Source organism: Vidua macroura, chromosome 4, assembly GCF_024509145.1.
Source record: "Vidua macroura isolate BioBank_ID:100142 chromosome 4, ASM2450914v1, whole genome shotgun sequence".
In the NCBI taxonomy this organism is placed as follows: domain Eukaryota; kingdom Metazoa; phylum Chordata; class Aves; order Passeriformes; family Viduidae; genus Vidua; species Vidua macroura.
The window spans coordinates 63,120,239-63,145,036 of NC_071574.1; the positions used below are offsets into that span (position 1 = coordinate 63,120,239).

At 38.1% G+C, this 24,798-nt stretch overlaps 1 protein-coding gene across 7 annotated transcripts in view; it reads right to left on the minus strand.

Moving 5' to 3' along the window:
- Nucleotides 1-24,798, minus strand: part of ABLIM2 (actin binding LIM protein family member 2) — a 127,763-nt gene that overhangs the window by 47,141 nt on the left and 55,824 nt on the right. For all 7 annotated transcript variants that reach the window (XM_053975986.1, XM_053975990.1, XM_053975989.1 and 4 more), the window contains 4 exons: nt 22,626-22,741; nt 18,665-18,791; nt 16,542-16,635; nt 1,641-1,728 (listed from right to left, as the gene is read on the minus strand). In XM_053975986.1, coding sequence (XP_053831961.1) covers nt 1,641-1,728; nt 16,542-16,635; nt 18,665-18,791; nt 22,626-22,741 — 425 coding nt within the window. The remainder of the gene's footprint in view (nt 1-1,640; nt 1,729-16,541; nt 16,636-18,664; nt 18,792-22,625; nt 22,742-24,798) is intronic.

Consider the following 24,798-nt stretch of genomic DNA (forward strand, 5'->3'; position numbering starts at 1 on the left):
ACAACTTCTGCCTGACTAAACTGGAATCTGAGAACCTTTGCATAATAAATGCTTAATGTTTATACTGGGTGGAGAGTACCAAGAAGAGTTATTGGGAATGTTTTGTTTTCACAGCAGTTTGATAGTTTTCTAACTAGTGGATTTTGGAAACAAGATAGAAACAGAGTCTATTTCCCAGAAGACAGATGGAGATCATTAGAATTTATTTCACAAAAATAACCCAGATGAACCCAGACTGTTGCAGTAAAAGAGTACCTATAAGAACAGACCAGATAAATTATGTTTACTAAGTTACTGGGTTTTTTTGTTACCGAACGACAAGAAACATTTTTATAGCACCTTTAAATTCAATGCTGTTATCTTCCACTTACAAGTGGATTTGAGCTTGCCCCATTTGTCCCATAAATTGCTTCAAATTATCCCAATAGATTTAAGAAGTATTTATATATTTTTTTTTTAACTACTCCTGTCTATAGCCAAGCAACACTGTCTGGGAAACATTTTCACACTGAAGAAAAAAAGTCCTTTCACCCAAAAAGCTGTCTGTTAGATGACCACTGAAGATTCCTGCTAAGGAGCACACAACACCTAAAGTAACTTTACAGTAGTTTATTAAGAGGATGAAGAACACATTATAAAACCCTGGGCTCCAATATTTTTTATTATTTAACAGATTAGGCAGTCCAAATAACTGATCATTGATCTTTCATGGCGTTAACACCAGTTTCCAATGGAAACTGCTCCCCATGTGAAGACAAAAAGGGTATGACAGTAAGCTGGTGTAAACATTCCATGCATCAGAAAACACAGTAAAATGGAGCCAAATAAATAGAACATGAGCATACCTTGCTATTATTTGAACTAATAATCAGAACAAAACCTAACAAATATCCACCCTCACAACAAATGGAACTTAAAAAAAAAAAACTGACTTGCAAACAAGTTTCAGAAAGTTTGAAATCTAGAAACAAATTTGTAGTTTGATGTACTTTTTTAAAGCATTGATTTCATATGGGGTTTCAGCTCTGCTAAGATCCTTTTCAACTGGAAGAAGTGCAGCATTTTCTGGCTGCTGAGGGAAAATTCATGAGCACAGACAAGTATCACTATGTCTTTTAAAGAGCTAGTTCTTGTTGCAAACCAAAGTAACAATAAAATTTTAATTTAAAATAAAGTACTAAACCATAATTAGATCTTACTGAGACCACTGCTGTGTTCTAAATAAAGTCTAACTTTTCCAGCTTAAGTAAAAATTTCAAAGTACACTTCTAGAAAACCACAGACAATTGCAAAGTTGTAAACACAGATGTGGGCAGGCATGTGATTTTAGGATAATACACCAGCCTTGCAGTTCCCACATCCTACTGAGTTTCTCTTTTCTGTTTTCCTTTGAAAAGTTTTCCCCTGTATTTAACTGTGCAAGCAGTTTTCTTTGATCAGTTTAGTAGCGCTAGAAGTTGCTACATATGTAGGACTTCAGCTCATATTTATGTCAAACTACTTTCTTTCCCATTGCCTACGTTATTGCACTAGTCCTTCTGTAACACTGACTTTCTCCTCTGCAAGCCTATGGTGTGGGCAAGCGGCTGTGGGCTAGAGAGCCAAGTGTAACTGTTTTATTTTTTGTTTGTTTGATTTACCTTGAAGATACATTTCTTCTCCTTCTGCAAACATCTGATTGCACCTGACACATCGTGCGCAGGTTGGGTGATAATGCTTTTCTCCTGCCTGTTCAGAAAGAAGGTACAGCTGATTAAGCATAGTGATCAATTTAGCAGTTTTTCTTTCATTCTCTTGAATAATTTAATTAGTTACGACAATTAGTTCAACAGTCTCCTACAACCACAATGCTGATTTGTCATTCTAGACAATTCATGCTTTAAATTGTAATTATGGTCTTGCCTACACAAAGCAAAAAAAGTTTATGTGCAATAGTTAAGTCTCTGAATTTACAGGACAGAAACAAATTTATGCAATGAACACATTTTCCCTGTAAACCAAGTGCAGGGTAGCTAAGGACTTACCTGCATGAGGAATTTGGGAGGTCATAACCTTGAGCACAGATTTGCAACTTGTATGTTCATTGAATACATAATTGTAATGCTCAGCAAAAACCATTCTATGCAAGGAATGTTTGTAGCTGCTTTGAAAGTGTCTTGCAGGTAACTTGTACTAAAGAGTTCCTTTTTCCTCTTTGACCTCACACTCTTCCAAGCTAAACAGAATTGCCCATGTTTTAAATGGCTTAAGGTCTTCCACTAGGAACAAAAGCCAGAAGAACAAGTAACTCTACAGCTTAGAGCTAAAGTAAACTACATTTAACTTAAGATTAAGCTAAGCCTGACTTTAGTAGAAATTCTCCTGAAGTTAAAAATATGTACATTTTGGTGCATAAAGAATGTCTCATAACCTGCTTACCTGAAAAACACTGAAAGTGCTACTAGGACTAGGATGCATTTAAGAAACTACTATCAACTATTGCCCCACTGCCTTCAGCATGTAAACAGGCTCTCACAGCACTGCACTGCACATCCCCTTCTATCAATCTAGCATTTTAGCCCTGTTACTATGAAGGTGACTTTTCTAATTCTTTCTTATTCACTGAATTTTAAAGCTTTCAGAAGCATTTACATTAAAGAATGTAATCTGTGTCTGGGGGCTATTTTGCCATTCACAATACCAATCACAGGAATGCAGTAAATCTAAATTAAAGAATCTCTGGTTTTACTGCATCAGTGTTAACTTGATTCACTCCTGAAAACCTGCTGCAGCATTTCAGATTAGCAATAAAGAGCAACACAGCACATCAGAACTGCCATTTTGAAAACAGCTCTGCTCAAGCTCACTCTTTTTATGTTATCATTTGTGCAGATTTCAGAGTGATTTTTGTAATTTTAGACATGGAAGATGGTCACTACTATCTGTGATAACACCTTTAAAGTACTAGACCACAAAGTATCAGTATTAAGCTTAAACTTCAGGTTTAAAATTGCTTGACTGGTGTTTAAGCACGGAAGAGTATTCAACCACCAGATAAATTTATGTTTGGCATATCAAATTGAAAAGAAATATAATTTGCCTTGGAAGCGCACAAGCATTGCTAATGGAATGCATAACCTCAATAACTCAAGTGATTTAGCACAGATGATACAATTCCCAGGCTAATATTCTCTAAGGGAATTAAATGACTTCTTTGCTAAAATAAACTGCCAGGACAAATTCTCAGATAACCTGGATGCATCACAGAACAAAGTCTATTTCCCTAAATTTAACAATACAACCAAATATATAATTTTAATTCACTTAGTGAATTCACTTGCATAGTCAGTAATATCAACTAGGTATAGAATGGCACAGAAAAACCTCTTTTATAACATAGACACAACTGTAACAGAAAAATTAGGGGATGAAAGTATAGTAAACTTTTTGCTGATGATCACACCACGAGAACTCCAGTGCATTTTGCATAAGTATCTCTGAATCAAAATGGCACAAACTCAAAATTTTTCATGTGAGTCTAAGTGCTGACAGTGACTTTTATCGCCCCTTTAATTTTTTTTTTTGTCCTTCTAATCAAAGCACAGAAGACATGACAGCAGACACTTCAACGCTTGGAAGTATTTAAAAAAGACCACACCATATTTCTAAATGAGAGGTGCTAGCTGAACCTGAGGCTAGGCAGCTGATGCAGGAATTAACTAACACTATTTACTGATATGCATATGCAGTTACCCTGATTAGATATCACAAATTATAGGACCTGAGTCTGAATCATAGAGTCCCTGGGGTAAATGCCGAGGAGGCTTTCACCAGTGCCCCTTTCTCCTGTCCCTTCAATTCCAGGGGCTTGGTCTCATAGATGAACAACTGGTTCCAGCAGAACCCAGCTATTTTATAAGCTTAGGGCAGCAAATATTGTATGATTTTGGTCTAGTTGTAATAAAGGCCTCTTCATTTTTTCTCTTCTTGCTTATATTGATGTGAAGTAGTTCAATGCAGCAAACAAATTCCTAACCATATGGTTAGTTCTTCTTTGCACAGTTTGAAAGCTTAGTTTGACAGATTGTTGTCTCAGTGTTTAATAAAATACCAACACACTCACATCACAGAAGAAGCAACATTCATCTTTAAGAGATCACTTATGGTTCAAGTGATAAGTTCTAAAAAACCTCTTCAATATCCTACAATTGCTTCAAGACTGCACCAGGTCTTTGTGCCCAGGAATCCGAATGTGAATATAGTATTATTGTGAAGATCAATTTGAAGCGTAATTTTCAGCTGAGATTACCTCAAACCTGAATAGCAAAGTGTGTCCTTAGTAATCCAGTACCTATACCTAAAATTTAATTTTTCTTCAACTGACCATGAACCAGCTTTCCACAATCATCAAGTTGCACTCTTAGTGTGCAATTTAAATGGAGTCAAAACAGTCCTCAACACTCTGAGACAAAGTATTATGAGTTAGTTCTTTCCCTTTAGGTATAAGAGACCCCTTTGAATGTAAAGTCTCCTCTGCAGAGAAGGAAGGGCCTTCTGGGTTGATCAACATGAGGAATGATGTTTATCTGAGCTGATGAACATGGACCTCCTGCCCTGAGCACAGGGACTATCTCAGTGTTGCAACCTGTCCCACAGCACATCCACACACAAACCCATGCTTCACTTAAAGCAGGACCAGAGAGCTCTGCAACAAAGTACATACAACCACCTTTCCTCATTTCTCACAACTTGAGGGCTTGAACTAAGTAAAAGGAGAATAAAGCTGATGTGACAAATGTGAATCACATCGCTCAAAGTACAATTTGGAGACAGTAAGGGGTGTTACTTGAAAGTCTTCAGAACAGTATGGTCACCAGGCCTGGAAAACATGCAGCACTAGCAAAACTAGAGCAGTTCATACCAAAAGGAACAACTTAACTAGTTAAATTTGAGTTTTAAATTAGCTGTCATCACCCAGGAAAAATATATTACATTACTGCAGACAGCTCAGCAAAAAACTCTGCTCATTTTCTGGCTATGGCTGCCATAAGTGATGAAGTGGTAGAATATATAAAAGATGATATGCACAATAGCTGTAACTCTACCACAATGACATTGCTTGTCTGATCTCTCATGCTGTTTCTGGAAGTGTGATTGATATAATTTTTTACTGCAGTTGATGAGCGACAATTGCTTATGGATTTGACACATGAGAAATTGAGCAGCCTAAAGCTCAGAGTGTGAGCTGAGTCCTGGAAGGAAGACTCAAGATTTCTGATGTCCGATTCATCACTGAAGTCTAAGTACATCCTCATTGCATTACTCAATGAAGGAATTAGTAAAGGGAAGACAGAAAGTACAGAAAATTGTTTAATATACTAGACAAACTTACAACTATCTGATTATTTTCCTGAGAATTAAAAGCTATCAGTAAACTTTTCCTGTAAAAATGAAAAGTAATAACATTTTAAAAAAAATCTATCTTGTTATCAAAATGCATAGGGGTAACTGACATTTTATTGCTGGGAGTAAAAAGTTTGTGGAAGGTTGGATTGCTGCAATGATTCAATCATATTAAAGCATATTTTCCATTTTGAGTGTATCATACAATCTAGTTGCTATAATAGTTCCTCATTACCACTAAGTATTGTCTGTTGAAGAAGATCCAAATCCTGCCAACCTCATACTCTAAAATCCCCAAGTCAAGTCCTAACTGTACCCTACCCTGAACAGAAATAATGAAAAACAGCCTACAAATCACTGAGCTGGTGGGTATGCCAAGGCACGGTACAGCTGCCTGACCCACAAACAAAGCCCACAGAAGACTGGTATAAAGCATTCTTAGTTAAAAGCTTTTCACATGGAACAAATTTGTTGGAGAGCTGTGTCATCACCAGACAACCACCTGGCCAAGCAAAGGGAAACAGAATAAAGCACAAAACTACTGACAGTCAATAATCCCTCCCATCAGGCAGCTTCTCAACCTTAAATGAAGTATTAAAGATCTCATAGAAGACATATGACTTGACTTCTGTTGCTTTTCTAAGAGGAGGAAACTTACTATTTGTATGGGATGAGAAGGGGAAAAATACTTAGGCAATGTAGGGATGGGTGAAATTGTACAACTTCAATTAGAAAATTATTCTCTTTTGTATATTTTGTCTCTACTTTCTGAGTAATGTCCATTCAGATGGACATTCCCATTTGTTCATTAAAGAACACTGATATTCCTTCAGGTAAACTTCATAGTACAGGCAACAGAAATAGAATTCAGTTTAAAGCCAGGAAGTGTGCAAGTGATCACAGAATGATAGAATAATTCATCTAATCCAACCTCCTGCTCAAAGCAGGGTTGATAATCAATTCAGATCAGTCTGCCCAGGATTTTCTTCAGTTGAATACTGAAAACCTTCAAGGATGGAGACTGCACAACCTCTGAGAATATTGCTCCAATGGATAGTAGCTATTCTTAAGTTATTCACAGTGAATTTTTTTTCCCTTTTTATCCAGTCAGAACCTCCCTGCTTTAAATTTATGACAGTTGTCTCCTGCCCTCCCACCATGTGTCTCAGTAAGGTGCTTGTCTCCACATCCTCAAGGGCCTTCTCATAGGTATAAGAACACTGCAATGAGGTTCCATTAAAGCCATCACTTTCCTAGGCTGAACAAGTTCAGCTTCTTGAGCATCTCTTCAGAATATGTGCTCCAATCCCTCAACTATCATGGCTGTCCTCCACCAAAATCACATTGCTAGTTCTTGCACTCTGTGGAAGACTTCCTTAAAATCTGCTGGCTCTGTTCTGCTCCCATTCTCTATCATTTTGTACCTGCTTCATTATCTGTCATTTTAAACTCAACATTGAGGAGCAGGTACTTTCACTGGGAATTTTTTTTTTTCAGAGTATATAAATAAAAAAGATGTAAAATCACTGAACTCCTTTAATGGATATTTAATCCATCCTGTTTATACTTCTTTATTCATTCCCCAAATGATTGTTTTTACTAAGATATTAGGCCATTATGTGAATGAATTGTGCTTTTTCTTAGGTGCCAGGAATGTACAGGAAACTGATAATGAAGCACAGGTATAAAAAGGAACTCCACATATTTATCTTTATGAAATTTAATAATGTTTTTGAATGAGATACAGCATTTTGTTGTTAAATAGCCCAATCAGTCGCTGCATTGATTTATAAAGGCAAATCCCTAATTTCTCTAAGTAAATGCAGCTCCCCGACTTTGGCTGAGATAAGGTTTTAATTCCTGCTCCCAGAACTACATTAGATATGTTATTTAATAACTCTCTGACCTAACAATAGAGAGAACTGGCTTAGAAAACACAGAGAACAGAACTGGCTTAGAAAATTTTCCTATCAAGTTATTCCACCAATTAGGCAAACCCAATCAGGGGTTGTTCTTGCTTATTCCCACATGTTAATACAACCCTCCTGCTCTTGGCCAGTGCTTCAACCCACATTGCACAATGTGCATTTAATCCAAAAGGCTGTGTAAAATCTAGAGCTCAGAGGTTTGTCCTGTCTTTCTCTCAGGAATACCATGAAGAAGGTGCACAGCACTGCACCATCAAGTGTTAGCAGTGGATGAACACACTGATAACCCTGCCACTGCATCCACATTGTAGCATATTACAATTCCATAAACTGAATTCTAAGGGGTATATTCAAATTAGAGCGATGCTATTCAGAAAATACACTTTGTACTTGGCATATAACACTCTGCTCAGTTAACAGCCTTAAGTGGAATCACATAAAATCTCCACTCTCATTTCTAGCAAAGCCAGAGTTTTGCATATGCAACAGAAGGACTCAAAGAATTACTCAGTAGTAGTTGTATGCAGTAATGGCAAAGTTAGTAAACAGCTGCCATTTCATCTACTGGCTTTGAAGGGACAGGCAACACTGTCAAGGCAGAGGTATTTGGCAAAATGTCTATTGTTTATGTCATACAACAGTGTTGAGGAGAAAAAAAGTGTGAGAGCCAGAAGCTAAAGACAGAATTCTGTGGAGAAAAATTCTCACTAATTCTCTTAGTCACAGAGGACCTGACTCACCACTGACTCACTTCAACAGCGTGCCAGGGCAAATGAACCTTTTTCATCAGGATTTACACCACTGTAAATGCAGTGTAATGTTTTATATCAATCATTCTCCTCATCTTCTCCTTACTGGATTCATTTATCATCCTACTGGATGCCAAGAAACAGTCACATGAAATGCTAACTACGCACACCTGCAGCATTACCTACAGCTTTAGCAATCTCACATGTACAGTTATTTCATGTTGTCTTGGTTCTGGCTCATCCTGCTGTGCTTTGCAGAGCCTTGAGAATTCCCTCCCACATTTGAGTCATTTTAATTGCTTCCCACACACTCTTTATTCTTCCAGGTATAAGGTACAGATCAAATGTACCAACAGGAACATTTATCTCAGAATTATAACAACTTACTATAATACTGGACTCACAGAAGAAGAAGTTTCTAATCGTTGTGGGAGAAAATAAAATAAAAGTAATTAAAAAACCATAAAGGGGATAATTGAGAAAAAATAAATAATAGAAGGAAAACTAGCACTATTACAACTGTAATATCATTCTGTGACATCTGCAGACAAGTTCTGGCTCAGGACCAAATTCAGCCCTGCCAAAATCAGATAAAATCTGGAAAAGGACAACAGTGTATTTTTTTTCTACACAATTTGGTAAATGTTCTTGTAAATCAAAATGGTCTGTCATACCTAAAACCTCTGATTTTTGCACTCAGTTGTTTCTGTTACGGAGTGAGTGATCTGCTTCCTTTGTCTTTTTCTTCTCAGCTTTGCAATTTTTCTTGCCACCCACAGAGACTGGAAGAGGCTTCTGTTTTCCATCTGCTCACCAAATCTCCTTTATTTCTTTTCCACCTTCCTTTCCCACTCCTTAAAACTCACCTAGGGGCCAAGACAAGCTGCAGCTGGCTCTCACTTATGCCAACTCTTGAGAGGAGAGAGGGAGTGAAGAAGGAGAAAGATGACTTGCAGACATATTCCCCTTAATTTTCAACTTTGCAGCTGTGTATTTAGCGCACCCATTTCAAATGGGAAGGATGAAGCTCAACCAACACTGAACAGCCCTGGAGAAACAGCCCCATTTATCAGAAGAAGCCAGCACTTTTCAAGCCAGCTGGCTCTTTTCAAGCCAAACATGGTGATCTGGGCTGTAAACATCTAAGAACAGAAGCTGTCTCTCATTCTGTGCCTGACTAAGGACTGCTATTCTGGATCACTAGATGTACCTGGGAGTGGAAATGCTGCTGTCACATGCAGAACTGACATTAATAAACCTTCCTGAAAGTAGGAAGTTTCTACTTTCAGACCTAATCTACATATTTCCAGTTCAACATACCATTCAGAAGTTCTTACTTGGTTGGGGGGAGGAAAGAAATTTGTAAAAGCACCAAAAATGCTGAAGGTTAGTAGGATGAAAAAATCTTAAAGCTACAAGAAATGAGTCACAGGCTGCTCTCCTGATATTAGCTGACATGTTGAACTGTTTTCACATGGGCCAGAACATCCTGGAAATACTTTATCAACAAAGGCAACTGTCACTGAGTGCCCTCACTGCTGCACCACTGCCACGGTTACAGGATAGAGCTGGAGGCAGGGGCTTGTGCTGCTGACTGGGTCAAGGGAGGTCCAGAGCTTTGCAGAGGTGTGCAACAGCAGCATTCCCCTGATGTGGGTCAGAGGACCACCAGGAATGAAAGAATACACAAAGTAATTGGATGAGGGACTGAAGACATCCATGAGGTGCAACGTTTCACACGTAAGAACACGCAAATGGCAAACGGCACTGGATGTTAGTGCATCACCACAGCAACACGTGGCTTAGGGAGGCAGTGTAGCTGCAGACTCTGCTGCTGGGGTCTGAGGCTCAGCAGGTACCAGGGTGACTACTGGAATCACTCCTTTGATCCTTTCAGTCAATTCAGATAACTTAAGATAGTTAACTGGTACTACATTTTTGCGTGAGGAAAGGCAATGGACACCACAAGTCTGCCAGGCTCAAAAATCAAACTCTGCACTAAAACAAACATGTACAAACCCACACAAGCACAAATGCACAGCAGCACTACTGAGAACTTTCCCCAACATGTGGGAGGAATTCTCAACAAAAAAGCAAATAAGCAGCTGAGAAAATAAATAAAAAACTCTTAAAAAACCTGGAACAGTCATTCTTTCTTCTCTATCAATCAGTTTCCCTCAAATCCTAAACTTTTCTATGTTATTCAGAAACAGTTTGCAGAACCCTTTCCTTTGGTAAAAATATAAGTCTTAAGCTATCATCAAATGGCATTCAGTGCTCTTCAATAAACCTAACAAATTATTTACAGGGTAAAAGCTATGCAAAGAGTTTGGTTTAATGTATAGTTTTCTCGTGACACATTACCAATCTGTGAGTTTTTAGCAGTTCAGACAATAAAGACAGATAGGCATAGCTCTGTATTTCTGGAGAGAAGAGGGCTAAAAAGGGAAAGGCTGGAAGTGGGAGAAAGTTGAGGTAAATTCATCTAGACCAATATAACTGGGCTACAGAAAAAGCTAAAAGATAAGGAAAAAAAGCATTTGCATTGCTATTTATCTGCTTGCTGAGAGTATTTTTAATGATACCAGTTTTAAAGCAGAAAGTCTAGATCAACTGTCAACACTTACCCAGCCTAATTCAGATAAACGAGCTGATGATTAACCTGCCTTTGCAAGCCAGCAGCCCCAGATAAATGCAAGTGGCATCAAACCAGAGACCATTCCCAAGCTGCAAAATGCCTTGCATCTCAGCAAACATTATGCACTGAAAGGGCTAGTTAATGTTTCCTACCTTAGATGGTCTCCTTTTGCAAGAGCTAATGCTGATTTATTTAGATTTGTCTTTCCAACAGTTTTCTTTCTTCTCTGTTGAAGGGAGAAAAGCGCAGAGAGCAGTTTCTACCGAAGGTAGCACTGACACTTGGATCCTTCTGCTGCTCTGACAGCCCTCCCGAGGCTGCCCATGCACAGGGAACCCTTCTCTCCTACAGACAGAGCTGTCTTTATTGCATGTTTCACTGTTAATTCCTATATAATAAGCTGCTCAAGCACCTTTCACACATCAGTGGGTCCTGTTGTTAATGAAACAGCAGGGTAACAGACATTGCAGAATGAACCATTCTTCCACACTGCAGGCAGAAATTTGTACTCCCTGCTGTAAAGAATTAGTATCGTCTCTCTGCTATCCTGAGACTCTTGCAAAGGGAAAGGCAATCGATTTACAAAGTAGATATGGCTGCAAATAAAATCAGCTCAACCCTAGGGCAAGGTAAAAACAAACTATGAAAAATAAAATTCATGTTTTAATTAGTAAGTCACTGTGATTTTGTCATGACATTTAATTGACATATAAATTACTGACATTTCTAGTCTCATTCCTGCCTAGTGCCCACTGCATTTGTTCCCTTATTTCAAAATAACACATGGTTGTGATTAATAGATTTTAAGAACATATACTGGTTATGTTTTTCTAGACATTTATACATACATGTAAACGAGTAAAATGCTAACTCTTTCTTCCCCCACATAAACTGAGTGCCATGCTGCCGTGTTGGGATGTCAGATCTTGAACATAAAGATGGTTCCAACTGCTGTAAGTGATTTTCAACAGCACTTGAACTTACACCAGAGTCATGTAGCTGTGAATCACAGGACAATTGGAGATGAAATTGAGTGCTGAAAATACCCCTGAGGGCCACTGATGGGATGCAGTTGCCTACCAAAGCAAATGTGACCCCCTCACAGCCTATATTGTGTTTGCCATTAAAACATCCCCAGAAGGTTATCTCTGGATAAGGAGGCTTCATCTAACAATGAAGGAAGCCACCATCTGAAAAAGCAGATGAAGAGATCCCCTGCCCTCAAAGTAACATCTCACTATGGGCTGTCAGTGTTAAAGAGAATTCCCAGAAGAAAATTGCACCAGTGTGGGATAGACAAGGAAAGCACTTTCTTTAGAAATGGTGGAAGGGGTTACTATCACTGCACAAGATAGTGCTGAGGCACTGTCTGGAGTACAGTGTTCATCCATGCTGAGAGAAGGTGTGTCCAGCCAGGAACCCACAGTGAGAATGTCCAGCATCACCAGAAAAGCCTGGAGCTGACTTTACCAGCAGAGGAGAATTGGGTTCACTCAGTTCTGTAAAATGAAAGTTGAGAGGAACTAAGACTACTCTCTATAAATTCTCCTTAGATTTCATCAATTGGAGGGGAAAACACTTTAAAAAAGCTAAAAATCAATCTTATCCAAAGCTTTTGACTCTTTTAATGCGGACCACATTAAAATAGAGAGATGCTGGAATTGACATGATGTTTCTAAGTATCAGATGTTAAGGAAACCCAGACATACCTCCCAGGAGAGGACAAGGAGGAGTCACTGGCTGTCACACAGCTTTGTCATGAACCTCAACAGCTTTCCAAACCTTTTACACAGCTTGCTATGTGGGAAGGACCAAGAGACAGACTACACATCTCTGCCTCCCCCAGCAAAACGCAGCTAAAAGACTGATTAAAAATGAGGAAACAAATGGAAAGTGTTTTCTTGAATGAAAGGGGTTTAAAGCAGGCTCTGTATTATCATAATAAATACATTATTTTTTTTTAAAGACAATTACATTTTTTTAGGATGTGCTCATTTGCACAAGTTGAAATTTTAACTAATGAATTACTGCTTCTAACAGAAAAAAGGAGAAAAATATTTTTAGTGCCAAGTACAGAGAAATAGATTGCAACATGACAAAAGGGAAATGGCTGGTCATAAAAATCAATGGCTTGTTATTTTAAAATGTGTGTTATTGCATGATGCTAACTATTGCAGATTGGCAGCAGAGATACAGCATAAGCACTGAAGTAAACCCTTTCTCTCCTACAGTGCATTTTAAGTCAAACTACAAAAGTAAACTCCAGCAACCTCCTGCTCCTCCCTTAAGCTGGCAGGTTTACCAATAAATATGGTCAGGGATAAAATAACACAACTTCTAGGAGAGGACTGATTTGCATTTAAGAGTGTTCCGTATGCATCACAAACAAACCAAATCTTGCCCATAAATGCACTGGTGGGTAGGGTTTAAAAGAAAACCAAACCAGCAAAATCATTACTTTAAAAGTAATAGAATTTATCATCTCCATAAATTAACTGCTCAGCCCCTTTTATAGCTTTTCCAGTACAAGTTCCCTGGGAGAGTGGGTGCAAGCCAAGGTGGACTGGAAGGGAAGAAAGAAACTAGAAAGGAATTATAAAAAAAGCTATCCTGTGTTTAAGCCCATTTACTACATGGAATTACTCTGGCCCTCAGCAAATGGGCTGAGAGAAGAATTTAGGTAACTAAATCATCATTGTATTTGGCTGACAACCTACAAAAACAGTCATACTTTACAATTTATCAGTAACTCACACTAGTTGACTCTCCCTTCCTTTCTGCTGAATAAACACTTAAAATGAGCAAGTGTTGGAAAGGGAGACGATATTATAAAATCTGGGCACAGAATAATTGTGGAAGCAGCTGTCCTCCTGACATTATCACAGAAATCAGAGATGGAAAAAATCCTATTAGGTCATATAGTCCCTCCCTTTGTCATTGCAGGACTGTTCCCTAACACAGATTTTCCGGTGCCTTGTCCAATCTTGTTACAAGACTTTCAAAGTGATAGTTTCCAGCAGCTCCCTTGGGAGAGTATTCCCCTGCCTAATAAGTATTGCTGTCAAGATTTCCCCTCACTTTAAGAGCAATTTGCCCTGTTATTTCTGTGTTCCTCCAGAAAATATGCAAGATTGCAAAAAGAAATACTGATGTTTTGAAAAATGTGTCAATATTCCAGACAACTCCACTAATAATACCTCCTACAACAAAGAACAGGCATGACTACCCTGCATTGTCTCTGTCCTCCTGACCAGGAGATACACAAACACACCAATTAGCCTGCTAGGGACAAACAGCCATCAAGTTCAATACCAAGACCAGAGAGAGAGAGAAAAGATCAGCCCAGTCCCAAGCCTTTTGAGCAAGTCCATCTGCTGCACACAAACAACAAATGCCTTAACCACGTTAGCTACGGACACGCTCTCCGCGTCCTTTCAAAGTTGTTTGCTCAGACCGTGACTTTTTGTTTGGCTTCTGACTGAAACGAGGTGTGTGCATGACCTCCTCATCCAGCTGCTCTCCACAGTCCACACTGAAACTCAATGGCTGCTTTAAGTGATCCCTTACAGAGCTCCAAAGAGTCATGGAAATCCAGGCTGATCACCATGGGAGAAGGCTCACAGTGTGAGTCACCGTGAGGCAGCGGGAACGTACAGAAAGCTCTTGAGATGTGTCAGAAAAACAGAGGGGATGGGAGCAGATATCCTGGGAGATGCTGTGAGGAACAGGACCTACTGTGACAGCAGAATGCTAGGACATGGGACATGCACCCATGTTCAAGCTTCATTAGCTTTACTGCACACAAACCAACAAACTGTTTTGTACAGTTCTACAGAAAAAAAGTTTACAGATCATAAAATTCCCAGGTTCTTCCAACAAGTGTCCAGACATTAAAAGTCATTGTAACCATTCAAATCCATTTCCTGCTCCAGTCTAACCTCAACCTATATTTCCTGTTTCACAATGATACTATCTGTGCTTTTACAGATGCTGAAAGTCCTTTCTCCTAATCTATTTTTTTAAAGGTTTTGGTATCTTGCATCAGTATTTTTTCCACAGTTAAATGCCATAGCTCCCAGCCTGAACCAGTACCAAAGCAAGATGAGGATCAGTGGTACAGAGCTGCCCTTAGAGCAACACTGGGGAATGGAGAGGACAGGGACACACACACACACACACACACACACACACACTGACCAAAACCATCATATGTAATCTGTCATGGTAGAATTCCTACAACAGCTTTCAAAAATTAGTTTTTCCCAAGTTTGCTACTGGCTCATCTACAATAAAAACCAGGAACTGTCTTCCTGTTCAGTACACTCTCACCAAGCAGTCAGAAGAATCAACTACAGTCACATGTGCTCCCAGGTTCCACAGATCACACTTGGTACTGTTACTATGCAGATCTTTAAGGCTTTTTTTTTTTCTTTTTATTACCCATAGAGACAGTAAGGACCCAGTTCTTAATCACATCACACCACATGCTATTGTTTAACCATACTGCAGGTAAAATATTACCACATAAAAAGAGCATTCTTGCACATATTTCAAGGCAAGAACCAGGACAGAAAAACACAATATTGTGAAGCCAAGACTCAGTACAGAAACTGGAGCTTCTCTTCTTCTCCTATCTCAGTATTAATCACTCCTTATAAACTGCTCTGAGTAAGCACACTCCAAATTTGCTACAGCTTTAACTCTTCTCTCTGCATTCACCTCTCTTAATTACCTTCACTTTCAAATCTCACACCCTTTTACTCCCTTTCATTCAGTGTCAATGGTTGATGCCTCCCAAAACAGCTTCCACTGGTCACCTTTTACATTTTTGAAGGTTTTAAGACGTTTTCTTTTGTTTTGCCTCTTCCAGTTGAGACAACTGTGTGCAAAAAAGTGAGAAAACTGTCTTTATACTCTTTCAAATTCCCTTTTAGAAATCTCTTTTTGGACAGGTCTGTAAAACCATTTGTTAATGGAGAAGTCTCTCATGCCTATGTTAACACCATATCATCCCATGCAATACAGACTCCCATTTGGTATGGACACTTGCTCATCAGTTCCTAGCAAGTTATAATTGTCCACCACTTGGATATTAAGACTTTGTGTGACTCCAAGCAGATCTTTCTCTGGTGGAAGCCTTTTGGGACTTCTCCAGGCTTTTTTAGCTGATGAAGAGAAAAGAGTGAACTAAGCAACTCTCCCTAACTCCAGCACTGCTTGGACTTTTCACAGGGAAAAGCAGAAAGAAAAAGTAGATCATAAATGACACTGACAGGGTAACAATACACTTAGATCCAAGGATAAATTTTATTCTGATCAAAGGAATATATTCATTTAGTGACACTGGGTCAGTTATATGGAAATTTTTGCATACAAAAAACATACACCTACACTAAACAACTTCCTGCTTCTTAGAACAACAAGTGCAAAAAAATCTCTGCCACACAGTTCATTTCTGGCTACAAAAACATAGTTCAAATAAGTCATTTTACTTTTCAACAGCTTCATCCTATCTTTGGGGAACATAAAAGAGAATTAAAAAAACCCCAGAAATTACAAATTAATTTAGTACAAGTTTTAAAACGTGCCTGATAACACATTCATTTTTTACTTCTGCTGCCTGAACATTCTCTAGTACCATAAATATCAATCTAGGGAGTTTGTGTATTGCCAAATCATTAACAGAAGAAACAAAAAACCCTATTACAGAAAAAGGTCCTGGTATTTAATAGAAGTAACATTAAGCTGTTGCATTAACACTCGTTTGTAAGCACAGGACTAAATCCAAAAGAGCTAGTCTTTTTGTACACTTTGAGATGTGCTTGAATGACAGGTTCTCCTTACCTCGAGCACTCTTCCTGTGATGTACTTTTCACAGTTGTCACACCTGATACCAAACTTGGCGTGGTAGTCTGCTTCGCAGTATGGAACCCCATCCCTAGGGAAGAACAACAGGCTGTACAGATGCTGCTTTATGTAAGCTTACAGTTTACTGGGAGATTATGAATCTAAAATGTCAGTGTTTCAACACCTTATTGGGTATTTATGGGCCTTCCTGCCTCCCAAGTGTCTCGTATTTATTAATATCGTAAAAAGCTGAATAGTAATAAACAACTATTTTGGACCAATTTTCTCCTTTGTTGCTAAACATCAACCTTGTAATAACACTTGTAATAAGACTCAGGTGGTCTGAGACCCTCACACCACCTTTTTAATCATGTTACCTATTAAATTCTTTCATGAGTTTCTTCCTCTGTGGAAAGATAGCTACTTCTACATATTACTCTTCCCCTCATCATCTAATTCATGCCATTGATGTATTATCCGATATATGTATTACCTAATCCTTTAGCTGAGACTGCAGAGAGTAATTTCTCAAATATCTTGTCTGTAAACCAAGTTTTGGTAAACATTTAAATCTACTGACACGCTTGACTGGACTTGCTTAAAGACAGTCATGGATCAAAAAACTTGGGAATGTGCTCCACAGATGCCAGCAATGACAACAAGAATTCAGCCTGAGCAGCAGTGTGTTCATGCATGATGTAAGCAGCTATTTCACCACCACCAGTGAATTAAGACACAATTTTGAAATATGAAAAAATAAACGTGGAGTCTCAGCTTTTATTTTAAAGAGTAAAAACTAGAACATTTGGACTATTGCCCTGACAAGAACCTGTTAGTTTTACATTTTACAATTTTACTAAATTGCACATGTAGACCATTAAACTGATGAATGAAAACAAATTGCTCTAAGAAGAAACTGGACACTCTTCTCGTGTTTCAAAGTTCAAGTTAAACATAGTTAAATATGTTTTGTTTATTATACTAAAACAGCCCATGTTTTATTAGCAGAGGCATAATTTTATCAGACATTTCCCTGGAGAAACATAGAAATTAATTTTATAGCCTGGAAGTTGGATTTCTTAGAGGCTAATCTAGAAGTTATCACAATAATTAATTGAATTAATTAAAGACAGGATGTTTCTTCTCTTGAGTTATTTTATTTGGCATTTAGCCTTTTTAAAAAGTTGATTTTGCAATAATTATATCTTTACAATTTACAGGGGGGTTATATTCAATAACAAGCAAAAAAAGCACTGTACTAAAATACAGCAGACTAGCCCAACATTGAGACAATTAAAAAAACCTTATTTAAGAACACCCTTTTAATAAATATTGCTCTCCAATGCAGGCTGTGAAATTAAATGTTGTACTTGTGTTAATTGAAATCCAAAGAATTGTTTAAAGTCAGTGGGGGACAGGCTCTGAAACTCCATCATCTCTGGGCACTGGTGACTGAGTTATTTTGCTGCTTAAGAAAATTTCAGCATAACACACTTCTCTGAAGCAGAAATTAATCCCAGAGCCTTGGCCAGTGAAAGGCCTGCATATCACTGGCCAGATGAAAGTGTTGACATGGGATGTGGTCTGTATGTGTGCTCTGTGCTGTTTCTCAGTGCTGCCATCACATTCAGTCCAAATCTGACAGCATGAGGGTCTGGAGCAGCACAAAAGCATGGTATGTGCATCCTTAATGAACTTCTGGCTAACATTTCTTCTTATGTAATACATCTAGAAAGAACAGTACCTGCTTGTTTACAACAGGTAAACAACAAGCTGTGTACATTACAGCATCACAGAGAGCAAAACCATAGGTAACTAAGGGCATACATTTGGTCTTGAAAACATATTCCACCTGTTGCCTCTCTGTAGCATAGCTGCTTTGTCAAGTCCCATTCCAGGTAAATGGAAAAATGTGACTTCTATTTTTCTCCATTTCATTTTTAAAATACGGTTTAGATAATAATTTAGACAATAATATCTAATATCTTATATATTCTTGAACATATATATATATATATATATATATATATATATATATATATAAAATAAAGGGTATGAAATGGTAAATTATTTGGCATTAGAAGAATGCTTTAAAAAGGTCAAAATACTCCTTTACTTACTTGCTGATATACTCTGCATTCAGTAGCTTGCCACATGTATTGCACTTAAAACAGCCCAAATGCCAGTGTTTGTCCAAGGCGACCAAGGACTGACCATTTTTTATTTCTGAACCACAACCCCCACAATCTGCAAGAGAAAAAACCAAATTAATGAATCATTTTCTTTAGTTGGTCATGCAGCAGTTGGTTGCAGCAGTACAAGGATCCATCAGTGTCCCAGTAATAGCTCACGAGGGCTCCACTGCTCACTCCACTGCTCAGTGGTGGATGGCAAGTGTTGCTGCCCTTAGAAAGCTCTGAAATAACTAAAAAACATGCATCACTCAAAGAAAAAAGCTGATGACTTCAGTTTCCTAGTGACTTAGGCTTTAAGTCATTTACACTGCATTTAAGAAAATGAAGTTTTGCTGATTAATTTTTCAAGCATCACAAATCAGCCTGATAAAATAAATAAAAAACACAAAGAGTAAAAGAATCAACTGATTCTTCATATTAGCCTTTGAATTTGGATCTGCAAGCTCTACTTATTTCAAAATTCTTTTTGCAATCATGAAAAAAATCCAAGCTGAAATTCTGGTATGAAATGCCCTGTAAGCAGGAAAAACACACCAATACTTAAGAGGCATTAGTGACATTTCAATATGAAATGAAAGTGATGGCCGTCTATGTATTTATTCTCTATAAAAATTCACTTACACAAAGGTCCAAGATGTGCTAAGAAACAATACATGTAAAACATGCAATAACTGGTAACAAAGGTTAGTCCATGTTGGTTTAACAGGCTGTAGGTAAACTAGTTATGCTTCCCAGAAAGAGTAACTGAGAACAAGACTGTCTGGGGGTTTGGTTGTCTTTCTTTTTAACAATGGAAGATTTTGACTAAGCTAGCAAAAGCCAAACCTACAATCAGTTTCTGCCCTCTTCAGAGATACTACGTAGACATGGGATTTGGATCTGGTTCTCTATATCCCAAATGAACCCTCTAATACTCTATAAGGTCCATCACTCACTCTTCACTCTACAGATTTCCTGTCTATGGATGATTTTCTTAATAAATGTTGAAATAGTCAGAATATATGGAAAAAAAGGGGATAAATGCCAGTGATAAATTGATTCTAGTAGCAATATTTCAGTAATCCTTCTAATCCTCCATAACATATCTTCCATCTCATGTGGAAAAATACATAGTATTTTTAGGAATTCTTCAGGTATATCAACAATTTTCTAGAGAAAAGACAAAACCTGAAAGACACTGAATCATTCAGAAATGCCAGGAGAGAAAACAAACCCATAGCAATGTCTTACATGGAACACAAAGCTAGGCAAATGCATTAGAAAGATTTATCTAGTTATTAAGAAAGAACTCTCAACCTAGGATCTTATTAAAACATTTAAACAGTCCTCTTGAAAACTTCTGATTTAAGACTGTATTTTGCTGGTTACATGACCCTAATGAGACAGTAAGTGAAACTGTAAATGTTTCACTTCTGAGCACACAGTGATAAAGTATAGTTTGTATTTTCCTTTAGTGGATTTGGAATGTATTGAGGGAGCAATAATGTGTCTCTTTAATGTTACCCTCTTGTTTCCAATACCTGGAAACAAGCCTAGCACAAAAGCATGTGCACTGCAAATCAGAACATTTGAGTTTTGCTAATAATAAAGAACATTTGGGGGTGTGCCTGGTTTTAGTCCCTGCAGTATTCTACAGTATCTGTTGTTCAACTGCAATCAGAAATTTGTTTGTGATCTCCCCTGTACTGGGGATTCATCTGGAAATCTAATTTAATCCGACTGCTTGAGGGTTTATTTCACAAACCGAACACAACATCATGCGCTCAAATGTCATTCACCTTTCAGCTGGTTTAAGCTTGGGTGGGCAGAAATGCAGGATTTTGTGAGCTACTTTTTTTTATTCCCAACTGCTGTTTTCTCTGTAAAGTGCCAGATAATTACAAACAAATATTGTGGTTGCTATGCCAACAGTGCCTACTGATGCATGTCCTTGTCTTCCCATCTTGGATGCAGCATCCTTGAACTAATTTCAAGCAATAACTCTGCAGAACACATCAATTTGCTGCTACATGTTAATATTCTTCCTTGAGTACTCTCTCAAAATCAACACTGTCACAAGAGGTTTTCAGAGCTATTGTTTTATAAAACAAAACAAAACAGAGAGGTAGGTACTTATATAATAAAAAATTCAAGGACTCAGGCAGAAAGCAAGTATTTTACATTCTTTATTTCTTCCAAATGGAATGCATGAAGGACATTAGAAGCAAAAGGGGAGGATGAATATAGAAGGACTTGTCAGAGAGGGCAGTGATGTTGGGAGCTCAATGAGCCCCCAAGGTATGTTCTGAAAGCGCTGCCGAGATACAATAGGCTGGGGAACAGCACACGTGGTACACACCAGACAGTTCTGAGACAGGAACAAACCCAATGTAACAGTGGTCAATGTACTACTCCTTCCTTGAAAAAGTTTGCCTGAGGTCATGTTTTTGTGCACTACTAACAAGAGTTGCTTGTTTAAAGCATGAAGGTCTTTTCCAAGAAAGCTCTTCCCAGGAGATACACCATTCACTGCTCTACATAATGTGGGGAAAAAGGAAAACTTTTATTTTCCAGGGTCAGTTTTGCCACAGAGACATGCTTGCTCCCAGTGCTGTATCCCTCTGAGGCAAGTGGCTTGCTGATGTTTGCAGGTATCTGTGCTCTGGGAAGGCTCAGTGCAGTGACCCAGGAGAGCTGAGGAAGTGCAATGAGAAGAAAAACTCTCCACAGTGTGCGTGTGCACAGAGCAAGGGAATGTAAATATATTAAAGGATTCTGTATCACAGATAATCAAATGAACTTGTTCTGTCAGTACTCAACCAGGCAAATAATGTCCATTATAGTCAAAGGCACTTTTCACATATGATAAGGAGATAGCAAAGATGGCCAAGGAGGATCCATCTATGGCATAAGTGACATGAGAAAACACCTAACAGAGAGGGCCAACCTATCCCCAAAAGAGAACGGCATTAGCAAGAGGAATCAATAGAGCATCTCACAGAGCATTCACACAGCAGCTGTTGCTGATGAACTGTAGAAAGGAGATGGTGAAAACTTCTGTGAAGAAATGTGGGGGGAAAAAGAAAACAGAAAAAAAGGAGAGATTTCTCCCAGAAGTGGGCTAGATTCCTTACGCAGAAGATGAGCAATCCATGGGGCCCTTCCTCAGCCATGCTGAATCCAGCTTGATGCAACAGTCATTAAAAATTGTTCTGTCTTTTCTGTTTAATTGAATTGCTGCTGCTGTTTAATTACATAAAGGTAGTGGTGGACTCCTAAAGCACGGCAGCACTTTATGAGCAAAACAGCAGAGGAACAGAGTTCAGAGCAACATCACCTCTCTGTGATCTACTGCAAAGGAGTTGGTGTGAAAAGACCATTCTTTCCCATAGTGCTTGTATCTTCTGATAGTGCACAACAGTCTGAGGTCAAGGTGAATGCCCTCCACTGACACTTCACACATAAACCCCTTGCTGTGTAGTATTTAGCCATGCAGTCCTGCCACTGATATTTTCTGAAGCAATACTGGAACACTTAAAAATCATTAAGTCTCACATTGGCTTTTATTTCAGATGGACTGGACTAAATCCTCAAAAATATTAGCATCTATATTATGTTTTTCTCCAGATAATTTGATTTAGCCCATTTTAATCAAATCTTTGAGAGGTTTAATGTATTCTTAATCCTATAATGGCACCATCTGTGTTTCTTTTTAATATCAGACTTTCTTGAAAAACCACCCTATACTTTTTCACATGGCTACCTCGAATTTCATGACACCTCTTATGCAGCAGAGTAGTAGAAGTTCCAATTTTACATACTGGTGTAAAATTATGTTCTTGAAACCCGTGCAGACTAAGAAAAGAGTAGAAAATGCTGGCTGAAAAGAGCAGAAATCCGTACTTACTTCGCAAGTTCTGTACAGGGAAGGAGCCAGTGCTGCTGGAAGGGGGCAGGGAACATTTCTGGCAGATGCATTCCTTCCCATTAAAAGTTACCCGGTCACCCGCAGGGAAAGGCAACCTACAACAGCAAAAACAAAAGCAAACTGGTTACTGCCTCATGCCTTTATCAAAATTAAATATCTTTCCATAAAGGAACTGATTATACTTTGGCTTCTTTTTCTCTGCTTGCCCAGTTCTCATTCAGTTTTCCAGCCACTTAGAGGCTTAAGTATCAAAGGGGCATATCAAACATAGAACTTCAAATGCAGATGGTTACAGCTTCTTAGGAAAAATAATAATATCTGAAGATACAAAAACACAGTGAGCACTCAAGTCCAAATTATTGTGTATCTAAGAAATGTAGTATCAGCCAGAGTTCATCACTAACAGGATCAGTTACAGAATGAAAATAAAATTGGCATTACAGGGAGTTAAGTAGAGGCAAATGCAGCTGCTTTTATGTTGTTAAATAGCTGCAAAAAAGCGATGACTTTTATACATTAAAAATCAGCACTTGTCCTCACAACTTTTATCACATCAAAGTCTTTCTCTTAATATATGTGCTCAGAAAGCAAATGTTAGTGAACTCTCAAAGGGAAAAAACCTATCCCAGTTATAAAACCCACAGTGTCCACATTATTTGTTTTCCCTAGCCAACAACAGCTCTCCTTACACTTAATTAAATCATTCCTTTTTATCAATGTTCTTAAAACAAAAGCTCTCTGCTGCGCACTTCCTTGTCTGGGCATAGAAACCACTGAGGCTTTTCCTCTAAGGAAACCAGATGGACAAATCACTTCATATGCAGCGAAGGATGGTGAGGGTTTAGAAACACATTTCACGCCACCCAAAGCTCATGTCCAACTAAATTCCCATCCAAGCTATCAAAATATGGCTTAATGGGGCACAAACACAACACACACCTTCTGCTTCATGGTGAAGTCCATCTGACCACCTTATTTCATTAACATTTCATTAAAACTCATGGCGTGCTCCCACAAATGCTATCAAATTCATACCAATTGCAAGGTTGTCTCCACTACAAAAGCTACACAGATACTTTGTGCTAAACTTAAACATTATTTTGCTCCCTAAACTGTCTAAGAGAAACTTATTTTACACTTGAATTGCTCCCAGTGCAATTAAATTAAAATATTTTTTATTACTTAGAAAAAGAATAGAAGCAATGCTGTCCTTTGTTTCTATATAATGTTACTAAAATATATTTGAAACCAGCAAAGTGCTATCCATTTTGGACCACTGGTGATAATTTAAAAAATCATGAGGGCACATGAAGTGTAAATATTATTATCTTTTTTGATATCTGAAAATGAATTCTGCAATAAACTTTTTTTTTCTCTTTCTCAAGTTTTTATAGTCAAAAAACATCCTACCTTGTCACTTACCTAAAGTTATGATAAGGAAAAAAACTTTATGGAAATAGCCTTTAATATTGCCTTACTCTCTGACCCAACTCAATGATCTGTGTATGACTCTGGTACAATGAGGTCCAACACCACGTTAGCATAGATCCAGGAGGCCTAAATTTCCATCTGTTTCAAGGAGCATTTTGTACCATGAATTTTACTCAATAACCTAACCAGAACACAACACTGTCTCTAGTGTGACAGGCAGGATGTGGTGGAGCTGCACTCCAGTAAGCAAACCTGTCCTGTCTTGCAGCAGCAGCAAGCTTCTGTGTTACATATTCAAAAAAAGTCCCAATGCTACCTTTTTAGGTCATAACTGTTGTCTGCAACAGATTTTGATGTTTTTTGAAGTCAGAGATACTTCTAATACATGGAATAATAAAAGAACTTTATGAACTCACAGAAGAGTTGAAGTTGGAAAGGACCTCTGAAGGTCATCTGGACCAACCCAAAGCTTATTCAAATGAACATACATATATTTGAATAAAAATTAGTAAATGTGATACACTTCTATATAGATAATAAAAATTCATTATTATTTACCAAAAACTGTCGCAAAAATGGAGTGATACAATTCAAATGCTGTCCTAGTTTTCTACTGTAAATGTGAAAGAAACCATTTAATTGTGTTTTCATTTTAAAGAAATATTACAAAATCAAGCCTAGAACTTAGCACTACTAATTGACCTGGAAAGACACAAGCCAA